Source organism: Nelusetta ayraudi, unplaced genomic scaffold (genome assembly GCF_046127955.1).
Source record: "Nelusetta ayraudi isolate G7.1 ecotype Tasmania unplaced genomic scaffold, CSIRO-AGI_Nayr_v1 ptg000026l, whole genome shotgun sequence".
Taxonomy (NCBI): Eukaryota; Metazoa; Chordata; class Actinopteri; order Tetraodontiformes; family Monacanthidae; genus Nelusetta; species Nelusetta ayraudi.
In genome coordinates, this window is record NW_027466076.1 from 1,783,890 (window position 1) to 1,802,500 (window position 18,611).

At 49.9% G+C, this 18,611-nt stretch overlaps 2 protein-coding genes across 8 annotated transcripts in view; one reads left to right on the forward strand and one right to left on the reverse strand.

Moving 5' to 3' along the window:
• Positions 1–589: 589 nt before the first annotated feature.
• On the forward strand, positions 590–3,204 carry cunh11orf58 (chromosome unknown C11orf58 homolog). The gene is made up of 5 exons (XM_076028900.1): positions 590–763; positions 1,267–1,350; positions 1,662–1,722; positions 1,876–1,985; positions 2,391–3,204. Exons 1-5 carry the CDS (start codon positions 713–715, stop codon positions 2,646–2,648), a joined length of 564 nt encoding a protein of 187 aa, XP_075885015.1. The 5' UTR covers positions 590–712; the 3' UTR covers positions 2,649–3,204.
• Positions 3,205–4,038: 834 nt separating this feature from the next.
• The window catches only part of LOC142890087 (pleckstrin homology domain-containing family A member 7-like), a 20,864-nt gene continuing 6,291 nt past the window's right edge, over positions 4,039–18,611 (reverse strand). For 2 of the 7 annotated variants that reach the window (XM_076028870.1, XM_076028876.1), the window contains exons 5-28: positions 17,811–17,922; positions 16,009–16,113; positions 15,848–15,920; positions 15,340–15,440; positions 13,365–13,549; positions 12,760–13,272; positions 12,005–12,542; positions 11,310–11,393; positions 10,883–11,047; positions 10,341–10,394; positions 9,169–9,237; positions 8,659–8,739; positions 8,419–8,568; positions 7,895–7,996; positions 7,680–7,791; positions 7,522–7,607; positions 7,249–7,437; positions 7,099–7,174; positions 6,964–7,025; positions 6,700–6,876; positions 4,997–5,083; positions 4,785–4,918; positions 4,580–4,713; positions 4,039–4,453 (exon numbers count right to left, since the gene is read on the reverse strand). In XM_076028870.1, the coding sequence (XP_075884985.1) occupies positions 4,431–4,453; positions 4,580–4,713; positions 4,785–4,918; positions 4,997–5,083; positions 6,700–6,876; positions 6,964–7,025; positions 7,099–7,174; positions 7,249–7,437; positions 7,522–7,607; positions 7,680–7,791; positions 7,895–7,996; positions 8,419–8,568; positions 8,659–8,739; positions 9,169–9,237; positions 10,341–10,394; positions 10,883–11,047; positions 11,310–11,393; positions 12,005–12,542; positions 12,760–13,272; positions 13,365–13,549; positions 15,340–15,440; positions 15,848–15,920; positions 16,009–16,113; positions 17,811–17,922 (3,412 nt within the window). In that variant the 3' untranslated portion in view covers positions 4,039–4,430. Of the gene's footprint in view, positions 4,454–4,579; positions 4,714–4,784; positions 4,919–4,996; positions 5,084–6,699; positions 6,877–6,963; positions 7,026–7,098; positions 7,175–7,248; positions 7,438–7,521; positions 7,608–7,679; positions 7,792–7,893; positions 7,997–8,418; positions 8,569–8,658; positions 8,740–9,168; positions 9,238–10,340; positions 10,395–10,882; positions 11,048–11,309; positions 11,394–12,004; positions 12,543–12,759; positions 13,273–13,364; positions 13,550–15,339; positions 15,441–15,847; positions 15,921–16,008; positions 16,114–17,810; positions 17,923–18,611 lie in introns of all 7 variants that reach the window. The other 5 variants (XM_076028872.1, XM_076028873.1, XM_076028871.1 and 2 more) reach the window with 5 other exon arrangements.

Below are 18,611 nucleotides of genomic sequence, written 5' to 3' on the forward strand. Positions count from 1 at the left end.
CACACACACACACGCACTAGTAATAAGTAAGAAAAAAGAAACGTGAAACACACAAAGGTACAGCGGATAAACTTTTTGATGTGTTGTCAGTGATTCAGTGGTATCTGTGTGTGTGTGTGTGTGTGTGTGTGTGTGTGTGTGTGTGTGTGTGTGTGTGTGAGTGAGAGAGGGGGTAGGAGGAGGGGGGGATGAGGAGTGAAGAGCGTTCCGCTGCTGCCGAGGAACTCACTTATATATTTTTTGTTAAACTATGACGCCACCTACCGGCGCTGTGTTATATCATACATAAATGTCACGGATCGGTGCCTCAGTCTATGTGAAGAGAACCTGAGCGTCTTTTATGATTATTGATTTTATTGATGGTCATGGTCATTACTGATCCTAAAGAGTATCGAGCACTCCTTCTGTCTGTTCCTCTCTTTGTTTTTTTAACAAAAGAACTCCACGATCGTAATATATCAAGTGTAATAACATACATACACATTCCTTTGGATTATGCTCTTACATCGATTAATAATAAGTAATAATACAACAAATCAGGAATTATTTTAGCCGCATGTATTGAATTTTGCATCCACAGCGGCATCCGTAGTTAGGGGGAAATGACGTTATCGGGAAGGAGGCGGAGTTAGTCTCAATCCTCAAATTCTGTACTAGTAGGTGGTTGTCAGGCTAGCTCGTCTTCACTGTTGATTTCTCTCTTCGCTTCGTGATGAGTACGGAGGAAAAACACGGAACTAAACGAGCATCGTCACCGAGTCACGTGAGCCACCTGAACGCAACTCACAGATCTCTCTCTCTCTCTCTCTTTCACGCAGGCACACACGCACAGTTGTTTGACACCGTTAGCCTAGCATTAGCCTACGGCTAACGTTTGGCAAACAAACGCTTCAGTCGCAACAAATTGACGTTTCAGCGTGTTGTCACTGACGGTCAGTGGCCGTAACCACGCTGTAAGGTTGATTTGTGAATACACGCATGCAGTGTTCAATTTTAAGGTTTTAAGTTGTGAAAATAAGTTATCAGTAAGAAAAATAAACCACAACACACACACATATTGTTGTCCTTGGTACCACACAGTTAACAAGCTAGAACAAGCACTAAATGCACACTTCCGAACTGGATGCGTTTTGTTTGTGTCTTTTCCCAAATGCCAAGTGATGTTTGGGTCCTGTGCAGTCAGAGCCCGCCCCCATTCTGATTGACAGTCTGAGTCAGTGCGTGAATCTCCTCCAACCACAACCTTCTGTGTGGTACTGTTGGCAGGATGGCTCCACCCAGTGGCAGTCAGCTGACCTCGGCAGCGACGAGAGGAAGCAGAAGTTCCTTCGACTGATGGGCGCTTCCAAGGTGAGTGTCCATGGCCGTAGTGTGTAGTTGTAGTTCACGCTGAGGCTGCAGCTAACCTGTAGTTTAATCATCAATTCCCTGTGGAGGGTCCTCTGCTCTGCCAGTCTCAGCTTGAGTGATGTCGTAATTACATCATAGCACGACAAATCGATGCTGAAAATCTTACTTTTTTTCACTTTTAATTGTGGATTTTTATGTAATCTGTCGAGTGGTTGTTTGAAGCTCCAGTGGACTCACTGGTCTTGGGTTAGGGTTAGTAGTTGATGGGTTGAGTAAGGTTAGTTGTTGTGCCACTGTGGTATTTTTTTCAGAAGGAACACACCGGGCGTCTGGTCATCGGCGACCACAAGTCCACCTCACACCTGCGCAGCGGTGAGAGTCAAACATTCGAACCTTGTCAACACACTTTGGGTTATTTTCTGTCCCTACCTCTACCGCAGACTAGCCCCCCTAAAGGTGGACTGGTCTGGTCTGGTCTGGTCCGGTCTAGCTGTTCCCTCTGTGTGACGGCTGTTCCCCCTGCAGGTCAGGAAGAGCTGACGATCAACCGGCAGCTGGAGCAGCAGTACCAGCAGGGCATGGACGGGAAGGTGTCTGGTCGGAACCGCAGACACTGTGGCTTGGGATTCAGTGAGGTGAGTCAGGAGTCTTTTGGCCCATTCAGTCGCATATTGAGTTCTGCAACAGTCAGGAGAGTCAAGACTGATGGAACCAAAATGATCACGAAGAACCTGCAACGGTTCATAGCACCAAGAACCTACAAAGAGGCCGACAAGTCAGCCTGTCAAATGGTCACATGACTAAATCGAGACTTAAATTCCATTTCAAGCCCATTACTGGTTGGAACCAACAGTATCTGCTGGATGAAACTCAGCGCTGACCCAGTTCATACCTTCAACAAGTGGCCCTTCAGTGTCGATGACTTGAGGTGTTGCTGGAGTATCACTCCTGTCGGCAGAGTCATTGTGACACACTTGGCCGTGTCACAATGTGACTACAGGTCACTCACTCCTTCATTCATCCCTCTGTTCCTCCACCAGCCACAGAGTCCCCCTGATCTACCAGCCCAAACTGAAGACCTCCAGTCCACAGAGAACCCCTCACCAGTGGCCAAGGACCAAGGTCCAGACCTGGTCCCAGGGGAAGCAGGACAAAATCCTGACCCAGAGGAAACAAGGCCAGAGGACTTGGGCCCAGGCCCAGAGAAACCAGACCCAGGCCCAGACCCAGACCCAGAGTTGGACAGCAAGGCCCAGAGGAAATCTGGGTACAAAATGTCCTTTGTCAAGTCAACGTGACCTTGGTGACCCTCCGCTGGTGATAACATCATCACCTGCCCGCCCATTTATATCCTGATTTGATTTTAAGTGAAATGTTGTGTTTAATGTAGTTTTTTTTTTTGATCTCAAATTAAAAAAAAAAAAAATCCAATTTAATTTTTCTATTTGGATCAGCTTCACTGTGTCATGTCATGTGACCAGAGTTGTGTGCCTATCATGACATCCATGACATGATGAACCAGGATGGTGCTGATGCCGCCAACATTTGACCACTGGTTGGTTAGGAGAACTGCATTGAAAGGACAAATAGACGCATGCATGAAGCAGTGTCATGTGACCTGTGGCTGCAGCATCATGGGACATGGTGGAACTCCCAACAACTAAAAAGGGAGGACAGTGTTCCCACCTCCACCTGAAGGATTCTGGGTGTGTGAGTCCAAAAGTGATGCAGAGTCAATGATCAATAATTATCCGGCGAATAAAATGACTTCAGATCAAAGTGATATGACATTGAAGAGACGGCACTTGACTTTACAGAAATGGTTTTGATTTTAACTAAACTGTTGTGACAGCTCCTCTGTGTCATTGTTTTAATTTGAGCGGTTGTGGGCATACACACAAGTACAACTTGCTTCAGTGAGAATGTCAGAGTGCGGCTCTACTTCCTGTCTCGGGCCTGGACGATCAATAAACAGCAAAACAATTGTCTAGTGCTGAACTTTAAACATTTGATGATGATGATGATGATGATGATGATGATGATGATCGACACCATGCACAGCGTGACTGCACCATGAGTAGAAACAATTGGATGTTCTAAATCAAGGGTGTCCACATTTTTTTACAAGGCGGCCCAGATCAGATCATGTGGGGGGAAAAAACAGGGCCAGGTTAGGGTACGTTGTTTAAAAAAATATATTAAAAAACACTAAACAAACGAAACATATTGAAAAGGTTGCATCAGACTACTTTAAATGTATTATTTTATTTTCAGGACCATGCTTTGTTCTTAAATCAGTAGTTCTCTGACAATATAAAATTACATGACATAATAAAATTTGTCAAAGAACACAACAAATCCTTCAAATTGTGGTTGTGACAATAAGCATTATTTCTAATAATGTTATGCCACAATAACATCAATGACAACACAGCATTCATGAAGAATTTTTTTTTGTCTCACTAATTTTCTTTCATTTTAATGCTTTTTTTTTTTTTTTTTAATGCCAATCTTGGCTCTGCTGAAAATTTTAGCTGAATGTTGCTTTTTGTCTGTTTTGCAATTTTTTTTTGATTTTATCTTGTTTGATGTTTTGTTGATGTGTTCTTTCACTTGTCTTAGTTGCATTAGGGTGGGTGTTTGTTTGGGTATTTTATATATATTTTTTTTACAGCACAGTGTTCCATGTTGAGTATACAAGTAATACACATTTAATGTTGTTAATATCATGAACATTGGTTGATTTTAGCATATCATTTGGTCATTAAAAAATATATATATAATCAGTTCAGCGGACCGCCGTCAAAATAAATAATCAGATCTACAACTAGCTAACATCCAACTTAAACCAAATTCCATGTCATTTCTACTACAGTTTTGATTTTTCTTTATTTGTTTACTTGGTGAAGCATAACATTTTTTTCATCACGTGACAGGAAGATAAGATATAGTCTCAGTGAACTAGAAACACAACGCGCTACGTGTGTAGTGAGAGTCTAGAAGGACAAACAGTGATTTTATTGGTCCAGTGTGAGTCAGAGTGGAGAAGGTTATGTTGCTGAAGCTCCAGATGTTTCTCCTCAGTCCAAGGCGGCATTTCTGGCTGAAGACAGATGGACCTCAAAGTTAGCACAACGCAATATCCTGAAGTCCAAGTATGATTCTCATACTCATGTTGACGTCATCTTGGATTTGTTGGTGACTCCGGCCACCGTGAGGCGCCGCCCACCTGCCACCAGCCGGCTCTTCTGTGATGCCTCGGAGGCCAGAACGTAGGACATGTCCATGATCTTCTCCTGCTGCTGCAGAACCGAGTCCAGGCTGTTGAGGTCCAGCAGTGTAGATGGCTGGTAGCTGTGGAAGCTGGTGGATTTCAGTTCATGGTGAATGAGTCAGGGAGTCAAAGAATCAGTTCTCTGGAGTAGCAGCTGTACCTGGACCTGGTCAGGAGCTTCCTGATGCGCTGGACACGGCTGGAACGTTCCTGCTGCTCCTCCAGGCTCAGAGGCCCCTGAAGCTCCGCCTCGACGTAGCGCTCCAGGATTGGAACCTTCAGCGGTTTGGACAGCTGCCAATCAGAAGAGGACAAACTCATCAGCTGGTCCTCCAGAAACGAGGCCGAAGGGGTCCAAGGTCAAGGTTCTACCTCTCTGCTAATATCCAGGTCGTAGTCCAGCGGCTCCAGGTCTGGATCTCGCTGGTCCACCTGGTCTCCGTCTCTTTGTTGCTCATCCTGCAGCGGCACCAGAGGGGAATAAATAAAGTCGCCCAGCAGAAGTCCGACTTTGACATTCTGGAATATTTAATAGTTAATTGAAATTCTTTTTTCACATCTACTTTAATTTTTTGATTGAAGCCTGTGACAAGAAGTGTATGAGTTGTACAAGATAATTACAAATAATTACTGCAGTACTTTCATAACACAGTGAGATTTATATCACATCAAATGGGGAAAGTGGTTGCAGTACACTGGCCTGCAGGAAGAGGGCAACAAACTAAAGTCACAGTTCTGTTCTGTTCTTGCAGAGGCTGTGAGGAACTTGTTAGTCTGTGAGTGTGTGTTAGTGTGTGTGTTACTTGTGGGTCATCATCCAAGACAGCCATGCAAACAGTGGGCCCTTCGGGTTCCAGTGGCAACGTCTGATCTGTTGGTCCAATAAGCGGAACGCAGAGACAGAGAGAACCAAGCGGAACACAGGGAAGAACGGAGGCGAGTGGGCAGGAAGCAGAAAAAACTTTATTCACGTCAACCTACAGTCTTCTCATCTACAGCATCTTAGCACCTCCAGCAGTGAAGGTCATCAGAGTGGAACATCTTCCAAAGTGAAGGTCACCTTCAGCAGTGAAGGTCAACAGAGTGGAACAGCACCAACCGTCAGCATGTCCAGGGTTAAAGGGATCTTCTACACTTGACTTCCTGTTGGTGGTTCACACTCCACCCTAATGCCCCTCAGACACAATTCAGCAGAAAAATACTTATTTTTGGCGTTTTATTGCGTCTCAGCGTCCCGTCTGCAACTACCAGGGGCCAACAGAAGAGTCCAGAGTCCCGACAAGAGGCGAGAACCAGCAGAAGAACCCCAGCTGCTCCTTCAGAGACGAAGGTGTCAGCAGCTGCAGAAGGTGGCAGACTGAATATTGCTGACAAAAAGCTTCAGATTGAAGGAATTATGGGAAATGACATGCGACACTCAGGAGTGTTAAAATCAGAAAGTCTCTGACATTTGATTCTTTCTTCCTTTTCGAATTCACATTCATTAGCATTGTTAGCATAGGAAGCTGCATTTCATTGGTGCCAAATGTCAGAGATGTCCGATCAGAACTGAACCACCTGGTTCACTGGTGAGTATGAGGACAAACAGAGAAGCTGGTGAGTCAAACAAGGCACTTGGATCCGACACGACGACGTGTGAGCATCTTTATCCACTTCAGCATCCTGAACACTCCGACTTCATCTCACTGCTCGACTAGATCTCTAGAAAATATAACTTTACAACTATGTACTGAAAATACCTCCAGTAAAGAAATAAAAGTCTTTTGATTGGACTCTTGTCGACTTCCTGTTGCTAAAACTGAGAGGGAGGAGGGGAGGCACTCGTTTCTCCTCTCAGTTGTCTACATTCAGGATGTGCCAGTGAGCTTCCACCAGGGGGCAGCAGAGGCAACCTGCCGGTAACAAACCTGCCTGGTGTTCCCACAATCCTCAGCACCTGTTCCACCCTCAGCCTGTTTGTACGGCAGCTAATGTCCTGTAAGCATCCCCTGCTAGGTCACTGTGTAGAGGCGGGCCGTACGCTAGCGTGGCAGCAGCCGTGGTGGAGGGGGCGGGGCAAGGGGACGGTGACATACGGCAGTGGGCGGCTCAGCCGAGGAGGAGCGCAGGGTTTTCTGTCGCTCACGAACCAGCGCCCTCTGGTGGCGTTTCATGCGTTGCAGCTGCTCCTCAGCGGTCATCCGGCTACGGGGCCGAGCTCCAGGTGGGTCCACCATGTCATCCGGGTCCAGGGCACTCTGAGGTCTGGCCTGCTGACACCAGGAGGAAAAGGCCTGCTTGGACCAGAACTATGGACAGAACCACCTCACCTAGGGGATAGGGCGTTGGGGGGGCCTGACCTGGGGCGCAGGTCCCTTCCTCAGAGTGACGAAAGACGGCACGGGGCCAGACTGATCCAGTCCTGAAACACACCCAGGAGCACGTCACAGACTAGATCAGTTCTGCTGAGGAACCAGGAACCTGGGCTCAGGTACCTGTGTTCTGCAGGTACTGGTGGCCCCTCCTACTTCCTGTCAGCTCTGGTTCGCTTAGGTACGAACGCAGTTCAGCCTGAAAGACAGAGAACAGCGAGCAGTGAAACCCGGAGGTGGCAGAACCTCGGGCGACTCCACTTCCTGTCCTACCTTCCAATCTCCGTTCAGCAGCCGGTCCGGCTCTCGGTCCCGCTTCCTCTCCGACTGACGTTTCAGACCCCGCACCGAGGTGTGGCGGCCCACCGAGGCTTCTCTGGGGAGGGGCGGGACCACAGGAGGCGTCTCCTCATAATCATAGAGGCGTGGCAGTGGTGGTCTGGGCGGGGCAGGATCCTCCATCTGGACAGGAAGTGGGGAGAGGTGACTATTTCCAACAGAAACTGGAAGTTGAGCTGGGAGGGGAGGAACCTCAAGGACACTCACCCACTGTGGTGGGGAGGGCACCTCCCTGCTGAGGGTGGGGTCAGTTGGTACCATGGGGGCGGGGCCAGACAGCACCAGCATCCTCTCTGGGGGCGGTGGGGAGGCTCTGTCATCAAACCTTGTGATGGGTGGACAAATGGTTGAAACAAATGACCCACCTGGGTTGTGCAGCCAGTCAACGGTCAACCTGTAGTTCTCCCTCCTGCCACTAAGGCCCGCCAGCACGTCCTGGATCCTCCACAGCTCCCGCTGCACCTCCTTCCTGTCCCGCTGTGGGAATTTGGGGGAGGGGAGGTGGTAGGGGGAGCAGTCATTCACCCTCTCTCACCTCCATCCACAGTCCTGCACCACAATCTGCAGTACCACCTCTCACCTGTGGAGTGGCACTGTGGCTCATGCGGCCCTGAAGAGCCACCCTCAGCTGCTCCACTGACCTCTCCTGGTAGCCGTACTCCTCCCACGCCAACGCCATCTCCTGCACCACACACACACACACACACACACACACACACACACGCGGTACACACTATTCACAAAGCGTAGTGCAGGCATGGTCAAACTACGGCCTGAGGGCCATATGCGGGCCATAATGTTTTTTAATGCGGCCCGTCGAACTTGAAGGAATCATATTAATAGTAAGTAAGTAATAGTATAGCTATATTTAATCAATCTTTTTCAGTACTGTAAGAATCATTTCAACAAATAACTAAATACTGTGGGGCTTTGAAGACAAATATTTTGTTGTAATGCTTTAGTTCATTTTCATTTGACAGTTTTTTTTTTACTTATTATGATATATTTTACTGTCCTATGAGGTGGGTCACCAATTGACCAGAACCCATTGTGGCACACAAGTCAAAAAGTTTGCCCACCCCTGCCTAGGGTGTAAGGTGGTACCTTGGAGCGCCTGGAGATCTGGGCCCTGATGGAGACCAGGTCCTCCTGCAGAAGCCTCTGCTGGTGGGCGATCTTGTGGGCGTGGCCTGGCTGTTCCTTGTACTGCTCCATCTGCTGGCGGGAAAGGTCCAACACACTCTCCAACTTGTCCTGGAGGTGGAGGGGGGTTGGGGGGAGGGGCAGGTCAGTAAATGCCAGAGGCAGCAGTGAGTCAATGAGGCCAACTGCTGAAGGTTCTACCTTGTCCTCCTTCAGGGAGCTGATCTTCACCTCCAGCTCCTTCAGGATCTTGTCCTGCTCACACAGCTGACTCAACTTCACCTGCAGGGGGAGACAAAGAGCTGAGCCAGTGTCCACACTGTCTGTCTGTGTGTGTGTGTGTGTGTGTGTGTGTGTGTGTGTGTGTGTTGGAGATGGTTTTGATCTCCGCTCCACTGTTTACTCCTGCTGTCTCCATGGTGATGTTGCTGCTGCTGTTGTACCTGATGAAACATTCATCACTGGTTCATCAACAATCTGACGGATTGTTGAAGAACTAGTGAAGAAGAACTGGATAAACTGCAGGGACTCATTAGAGAGAAGGATGATGTGTCTTCACACTCTAGCAGTCCGAGGGCTTAGAAAACAGAACATCCTCCCACGCCTGGTCTTCAAGACACCGTCGCTGCTCTCTCTCACACACAGACACAGACACAGACACAGACACACAGACACACACTGCTAAAAGCTAACAGTGCATTAGCCACTCACATCAACGTCGCTCTCTGCCACCTTCAGTGGTTTCCCCACCTCCTTCTGCCTCGGATCTCCACCGGCCACCTGCGGGAGAACAGAGGAACAGCAGAGGAGCCTTAAGATGAAGAGCAGAGACACCTTGGCCACCTGAAGCCTTCTGGATCATCACAAGTCCTACAGTCGCCTCCTGAAGCCGAGTGCCTGCAGGGACAATGGTAGAAGCAGCCGACTTTTCAGCCAGCGGCCACAGCCACGACACATGCACTGCCGAGCCATCCCATAGCCACCAGGGGGCGACACACTGGCCACAAGCAATGAAGTGTTTTTTTTTATCACTTCTCCTCCACGAACACTGAAGGTGGACACATGCACGAGCGCTGATGCACGCAAGAACACAAGTACAGCTGCACAACACAACCGCAGGCACCGCTGGCAGGACCTGGACCTGGACCTGGACCTGCACCAGGATCAGGACCAGGATTAGGATCAGGATTAGGATCAGGATCAGGTTTCCTGGTTACCACAGCAGCAACACTGCATCACCGTGGACTAGTCTGGATCCCCAGAGGGTTTCTGGTCCCACAGATTGGTTCATGTGTGTACTTTCCCTGAGGGTCTTTGGTTCCACACACAGCAGTGTTGTGGTCACACGGTTGCGAACCATCGACCTTCTTGTGTGAACAGACCAGATCAGATCAACGGAGAAACCAGCAGCTGACTCCTGAGTCTGTGCTTCTAATGCAGCGATTGATGGGGGATGATGTTCCGTCGAGCACATGCAGTGGACAGACACGCACGCACGCACGCACGCACTCACACACGCACTCACGCACGCACGCACGCACGCACGCACGCACAGACACATACACAGCTTACGTGGGTCAGTGGCCTGAGCGGCCCGGCAGTGCAGTGCAGTAGTAAACTGTGGACCGCCAGGATCAGCGGCTCTAACGCTCTGATCTGTGAGTCACAAACAACAGCTGCAGTCACATGACCACTGCCTCTCTCAGGACGGCACACTGTGTTATCTGGAGTGCATGTGTGTGTGTGTGTGTGTGTGTGTGCACGCTCGTGCGTGGGTGCATGTTTATGTGCGTGTGTGCACAACTCTGTAAGACCAGGTTGTCGGACCCTTTGTGTATTAGATGCAGCTGCAGACACTGACCACCAGGAGATAAACGGCTCACCTTCAGGTCCAGGTAGTCCAGATCCTTCTTCAGCTGCAGGTAGGTGTGGTCGGCCTGGGCGGGGACACAGTGGAGGTCAACTGATGCTGCACTAGACAATTCTATTGTGTACACATTGCTGGCATGAGCTTCAGCCAACATGCAGCTCAGCACACGCACACACACACACACACACACACACACACACACACACACACACACACACACACACACACACACACACACAGACACACACACACACACAACAAGAAGTCCTCCACCAGATCTTCTGAGCAGATCCACAGGAAGCAGACAGCTGAAACTCTAGATTAATTCAGCAACAAGACGGGACACCAGCAGCAGCACCACGGACCAATCAGCAGCACAGGAAGAAGAGGGGGCGGGGCTGCCACTCAGGGTCACTCCGAATGACTTTTGACACATTCAGATGGCGGCCCCAACTGATGGTGAGACTCTATGGTGAGTGTCTTCAGTCTGAACCTTGAGTGGCAGCCAGGGGGCCGGATCAGGACAGAGGGCGGGGCATGCAGCAGGGCCCCCACCTGGGAGTCAAGGGAGCCCGGGGGAGGGGGAGGAGGTTGGAGGCGGGACACAGGTGAGGGGGCAGAGCCAAGCCGCTGAAGGTGTGCTAAGGTTTGCTGGCGGGTGGCGGCCATCTTGGCCCGGTGGCGGCGGAGCTGAATGAGGAAGAGGGTGAGATCCTCCGGCTGTCGGCACCGAGAGAGAGACCACCAGTCAGAACCAGAACCAGCGGGTCAGAACAGCCTGAGCCACAAACAGGAAGCTGTCAAGTTCAGGAGATAAACTACAGGGTGACCACCAAAGGTGACAGGAACCGTCTGAAAACGATGAGCCAAGAGAGGAACGACATCCCAGTCGCCATGGTCCAGGAGGTTTCTCAGCATCAGAACCTCAGAACCTGTCCGTCGGAACCTGCTCACAAACACCTGGATGGACCGCTGGACCTACCGTTTTGCCATGGAGGCTTGGAGCGCTGACGGTGTGAGTCATGTAGCCAGTCCGCGGCAGCGAGCGTCTCTCCATGGTAGCAGCCTAAGAACACACACACACAGTTCTCATCCAAACAGTCTGTAGATCAAACTGGGTCAAACTTAGAGACTGAACTGAAGAGTCTGCAGTCTGAGTCTTTGAGCGTTGACTTGAAGTTGAAGTTGAGGAAGCTCGACATTTTGGGTCTCTTGATGAGGTTAGGATTAGGATTACGGTTCGTCTCTTATCCGAAAGGCTTCTTCCGTTCTAAAAGAACTGAATGAAGAGTCTCATGTATTGAACCACCACAAGGGAGCAAAAAACACAGGGATGATCCCAAAGGGTTTACCCATCTGAGTGTTTGGGCTGACTTCAGAATAGGTGTGCAGAGCAGTTAAACCGTCTGGGGAAAGTCCTCAAGGCTGAAAGGTGGTGGCAAAGGCCTCCACCTGTTTGGGGTGGTTAGAGGTCAACACAGACCCCTCATGTGATTGGTGAGGCTCACTTGTGACCAGGTGTGAATAGGTGGTCCAAAAGTGCACATACATTTACAGAAGAAAGGCCACCAGCTGCCGCAACTGAACCTTCAAGACCAGGACAACCAAGACAACAGAGAACCTTCACAGACATTTTGAGACTTGACCTGGAAGAATCATCATTATGCTCATGCTCACCTTCAGCAGCTGAGATTTGGTTCTGTTGAGGGGGGCGACAAAGGGCATGTCCACCACTGAGCTGCTCCCTGCAGGCCGAACCGTCACACGTTCCGCTGGCGTGTGCGGCCTTCGGGAAGGCGACAGAGTTCTGCTGCTTGTGGTTGGCGGGACATCCACAGGTGTGGGCGGGACCGAGACACAGCGGGGATGGCCCTCCGACCTCGGTGCCACAGACGTGGGGGGCACGGTGGATGGGGGACGGGGCCCGAAAGGGTAGTCTGGGGCGGGAGTGTAGAGCGGTGCCGTGGGGCTGCCATGGCGGAACTGGTGGCGCTGCTGCCACTCGTATAGCTGCCACACAGTGTTCTCTTGGCCACCAGGATCCGGGCTCAGCCGGAAGTGGCTGAGGCGGTCCTGGGCATACTTGTACTCTCCTAGCCGGGCAGGGGGAGGGCTATGTCGAGGAGTCCTTGGCAGGGTCCGGTATGCATCCACAGGTGTTGTCACCCTGTGGCGGACTGGCGGGGTACGTCGTGGGAGCGTGTTCTCTCCAGACCTGTGAAACAAAAACAACATTACACATCTTTTTGATAGTGCTAGGATATTAGCATTAGCATCCAATCAATCACTTTTATATTAGAATGACATCATCAGTGTCATCCAACCTCCTGTTTTCTATCAACACTTTCCCTGATCTTTGGGGTGAAGCCTTTCTTGGGGTAAGGGTGGGTCTCACACCCTGGAAAAGTGTCTCCGAAGTAGGCGGGACTTACACTTTGTGCTCTGCCCTCTGCATCTGGACCCACTGCTCCACATCTTCCAACGCACTTCTCCTTCGCACCTGCGGCTGAGGGTCAAGAGGAGGAGGAGTCGGGGACCTCTGGTATGTCCCTGCTGCTATCCCATTGGGTTCCAGGATAGGACTTGGCGTGGCTACCATAATATTCTTTGAGCAAACACTAGGGGGAAGTATGGAGGCGGCTCGCGATGGGGCCCGTGAAGAGACCCTGGACACAGGTGCCGAGGCAGACAGGAGGCCATCTGCCGTGGGATCGGAGGTCAGGGAAGTCTGTCCATCCATGTCGAATGCTGAAGTGAGCTGCTTCAACCCGCTGGTGGCAGCAGAGTCTGTGTAGAAGCGGTGCTCAGCTACAGGGATGGGCTCCAGGAGAACCTCATGGACCATGGCATTGGTGGACTGCGACTCCAGCGTCTTGGTCTGCTGAACAGTGGTGTGGTCGGTCTGTGAATGACATACGAGGTGCTTCTGGGGCTGGTCAGAAGGTCTGTGGAGAGTAGAGGAGTGAAGGTGAAGGTCCAGGATGGAGGAGGACCTGGACCAGCGTCTCAGACAGTGCTGCTGTGTGTGTGGACCCACCTGCTCAGTGTGTCGCTCTGGTTGTGCATCATGGTCGCCTGCTTCATGGCCCTTAGCCAGGTGTTTAGGTCCTCCTGGGTGTCGGCACTGAAGAAGTAGGTTCTCATGCCGCCGTGCTCGGCCTGCAGGTCAACCACAGAGCCCTGCTGGTCAGTGTGAGAGCGCAGCGCAGCACCATGTCGGGCCTGTAGGGGGAGCCAGTGGGTGGGGTCAGGGACTGACAGGAAGTGCAGCACGGAGACAGGAACAGGAAGAGGATCGAGTCGTGCTAGCCACAGAAGAACCACATTCAGCAGAAATGGGAAGAGGAAACACACAGGGGGAGGAGCCACAGCTGTCCACCAATCAGAACACAGTTGCACACGGCAGACGGCGGAGAAAATTTAAAGAGGCCATTCAGCCAGATGTTTCAATAAAGCAGGTGCAGGTGTGTTTCACTCTCTGACTTCCCAGCATGCCTTTCTCAGAGAGAGAGTTAGAGAGAGTAGTAGAGTAGCTGCAGTGGATGCTCGTCCGCCGCCAAGACCCACCTGAGAACCTTCTCTGATTGGCTGCCCGAGAAATAATCATCATTCAGTGAGGTCCGCTGACCTCTAGGGGGCGGAGCTCAGGCTGACTGACTGCCACAACCAAAGACCAGAACCAGCCCTTCATACAGTTGTGTGCTTGTGTGTGTGAGTGTGTGCGTCAGTAGCACATACATCACATGCTGGAGGAGGAGACGGATGGAGGCGACACCAACAGCCAGACACCGTGACACCATGCAGATACACACACAGACACACACAGGGGGGAGAGGCCAGTACCTCTAGTGGACCTTTACCAGACACTGCAGGTGCTCATTGGGGGGCAGGTGAAGGGGAGGGGGCAGGATCCCAGTCAGCAGCCGACCAATCAGAACAAGAGATGGAGGGGTGGTGAAAGGGGGCAGGGCTTGTGGGGTTTTGAGACATATCAACCCCTTACACACACACACACCCTCTCATCAGAGGACCCACCATAAAGCCTCATGGGAAACACTGAACACGCTACTGGTGGTGGGAGGAGTCAGGACACAGCCAATCAGAATCCTGGTAAAGCTACCGGCCACAGACCTGCTGCCCCCTGCTGATGGGCAGGACTGACCAAGTTTTTACCTTCTACCCGGACCTCCTCCATCCCTCATTGACTGACCTGCTCTGGACCAATGGGCTGCAAGCTAGAGGGCACTGCTGTGCTGACGAACTGCAGTTGGCCTTGGACCTGTGGACCCGTATTTGGTGGACAGGGACCTTCAGCGGTCTGGAGACTTCTGGCTCTGTGGCCACCGTGCTGGCTGATCAAACATTTCTCTCTCAGATGATCCAACATCAAACACAAACTAAGCCAGCGGTGGTGGTCAGCAGCTTCACGCAGCTACAGAGAACCAGCACCAGCTCCACCCAGTCTGTAGACCACCTCAATCTTCCTCTCTTCCAGCTCACAAACAAGTCGACCAGCTACCGCTGCTTCCTCTTCACTTCCTGGAAGTTTTCCCAGATTTCCATGGTATTCTGCTCAGTGCCCCGCCCCCCTCTACCTGTGAGTGGCTAGCTAGCCAGCTGCTAGCGCATAGCCTTGATTGGCAAATTAGTTTGAAGACCAATCGAGAGGAAGAATTAAAGAAAGAAAAAAAATAAAACCCAGAAAAAATCAACAGCTTCTTGTCCAGTCAACCTGCTGGCTTATGAATGAAGGGTAAGACCCCATGCAAGCGTGCGCAAGCACGCGCACACACGCACACACACACACACACACACACACACACACACACACACACACACACACACACACACACACACACACACACACACCTCCTACAGTCTGTTTTCCCTGAGCCTCCAAGAAACTCCCTCTAACTCATGTGCAGTGTTAATAATAAAGATAACTTTCCTTCAATCAACCTGATCAACCCATCTATCCACCAATCAGCAGAAGGGGGCGGGACTTTTCCTACCTTGAAGGTGAACTTGCGGCTGATGTGGTCGTCCGGTTCCACCAGAGACACAACGTAGCTGGGCATAGGGATACTGCCGAGGACCGCCTCTTCTCTGCTGTCTGCAGGGGGCGGGTCATATCAGTCACATTGGACACACACACACCCCCACACACATGCACGTGACCATGTGTGGCTGGACTGTCAGTGACTGTTGTTATCAAGAGTCTGAATTCTCCGACCATTAACAGGACCAATATAGACACTGTGTGTGTGTGTGTGTGTGTGTGTGTGTGTGTGTGTTTGTACAATGCTCTGGTCTAAAGTGGTGGTTCGTTATAAATAACTAAAGGTCTCTAGAAGGAAACATTCCAATGGTGAGGAGTTGATAGCTGCTCTCTCTCTCACTCGCTCGCTCGCTCACTCACTCACTCACTCACTCACTCACACACATCAACAAAGATCTCTGCTGTTCACGTGTCTCAGGACTTGTTGGGACACTCAGGTAGAAGCAGGAAACAGTTTTCACCTTTGTAGTAGAAGAGGCAGAAGTCAGCCAGAACGAACCACTTCCTCTTCCACAGACGCATCCCAGAGCGGTCCTGAAGACACAGCCAGGGAGGTCTTCATCATCATCATCATTGTCAACATCATCATCACCATTGCCACACTGCCCCTCCTCCATCTCACCCGTTTGTAGAGCCACCCTCGCAGCACCACGGGAACGTTGGGGTTCCTCTGGATCGCCTGCTCCCGTTTCCCAAAACTGTGCAGCTTTCCAGCGGACCTGGGAGCCTGCACACACACACACACACACACACACACACACACACACACACACACACACACACACACACACACACACACACACACACACACACACACACACTGGTGTTGAGATGGGAAGAATTTGGTGGAGACTCCAGGTGGAGTCCTGCGACTCCTGCAGTTCCTCTCAGCACCAGCAGTGGGAGACTCCTCCAGCAGCCAGCTGCTAGCTGGGCAGCTAAAAGTGCTAACAGCAAGGACAGCCCTCATCTGGTGGAGGCAAACATAGATATATACAGAAGGCTAGATGTCTCACAGCGCAACGTTCGCACTGGCCGCCATCTTTCCACAGTCAGGCAGTCGGTCTGAGTCGACCAGATGTAGTGAATGTGAGGGAACGTGAGTGATCTGAACAAACATTAACACTCTGATCTCGCTGAAAACTTGACGGATTTGCACACGGTTTACTTTCTTACAAACGTTCATAACGTAGCAATAATTCTGGATGGTTGAACATGTTGAGAGTGCAGCTTTCTATTAGAAAAAAAGCATAACGGTGCTGAGGCAGCCTATCTGCACAAGTTAATACGACTGAGACCACTAAGATTTTCATTTCTAAAGTTAAGTTAAGCCAACAGCTATTTCAGGACAAACTAGTATTTTGTTCACATACAATATTTGTGGTGTCGGTTGTGGTTACTCGCTGAGGTGCGTTTCCTATAACGTTGCAAACCAAGCTAATGCAACTTAGCCTACATCCATTGCTGCTGCATGAACGCAGTCTCATCAGTTCCTGCAGCAGAGACACGGTGATCAATGAACTAGAGCTGCTGATATCTCATCCCCCTCCTGTTTGATTCAGAGTCTAACGGTGACAACCTGAGATTACAGTCCCTCTTTTTTGTTGTTGTGATAAACGGGATTAGGATTGGTAGGTGTAAATAAAACAAGCAATTTGACATACAGAGAGCCAGAATAGCTTTTCGTTTCAATATAATTTAACTTAATTCGCAAATGATTTGCAATTGCATTGCTCTGTTACCGCATCATGCATTATGATTTCTACAGGAAATCGGTGACTGAAAAAATGCCGGTCTTCTGTGCCTCATGGGTGCAGCAATCGTCGCTGTCCACAAACAAAAGCTCGTAGGATCACATTTCATCTGTAAGATATTGTTGGAGTTGTTTGATCAATGTTACGATTTAGTGCTGGTTTGTTTAGTTTAGCGTTTAGCGTATACGTTTTTATTAAATATGGGTGTGTGCCAGTGTGTGTGCGTGTTTTTGCTATTTTCACATCAAGGTCTATGGTTATAAATTATTAATAAGTATGCAGTATCATAACTATGCTTATAACCTTTATAACAAACCAAACCGCTCGAAATTCGGTTGAAAATGGAGCAATTTAGGGCTATTGAAAAGAACATGCACGATGAGAATACATAGTTGTGAGTGAGAGAGGCGGAGCCAGGTGACTGTGGCAAGATGGCCGCCAGTGCGGACATTCGATTCCATTGGCCAGCAGCACGGTTAAGACATCTAGCCTTCTGTAGATATTTGTGGAGGCAAATCTTACACCTCTGAAACCGACCAATCAGTAACTCAGAATTAAACACTATGAGGAGCTGATGTGTGCATCACACACACACAAACCTGCACCTTCATACTCATTAAACATGACTTCATTCTCAAGCTATGACATCACACAAGGGGCGTGGACTGACCCTGGGGGCGGAGTCTACCGTGGAGGAGGTGATGGTGGTGGAGGCATCACTGATGGTGGCACTAGAGAGCTGCTCCCTCGAGGGTCCCAACATCATAGTGCCCACCCCGAGCCTGAACGCGCGCACGCGCACGCGCGCACACACACACACACACACACACACACACACACACACACACACACACACACACACACACACACACACACACACAGGTGATGTGTCATGTGATCACACTTCAAACTGAATATCTCATTAGACACAACTTCTTGTTCTGCAGGCTCTCTTTGTATTCTCCTTTCCGAATCTCACAGTAAAATGAAATACACTGATGCCTTCAAGCAGTCACACGACGAACAGTCCAAATTTCATGTGTGTTCATTGTGGCTAATGCTAACCTAACAGCTTCCTGCGTGACTGCTGAGACTTGTAGAGCCGGAGCTGGTCCAGATCAAATGAATCAGATCCGATAAATCAGATGAGATCGAATGAGAACAGATTAGGTTGTTAATTTTCTAGACCCGATTCTCCTGCATTCAGGGTTAGGAATCAGATAAAACCAAATTCAGATTAGAACTGATTTAGATCAGATCAGATTAGATCAGATCAAGCAGTGTGGATAAATTAAATTTAAACATCAACTGGTCTGATCCTGGGGCTTCCTTCGGGTTTCAGAAGACACAGCTCAGTCGGAGACTCTCAGCTGTTATATTATTGAACAGACGTTAGTTAGTTTGTTCCTCGTTACCAAGGTGACAGAAAAATCAACGTCAAACTGTTGCTGAGTTTTTCATTCATCACGTC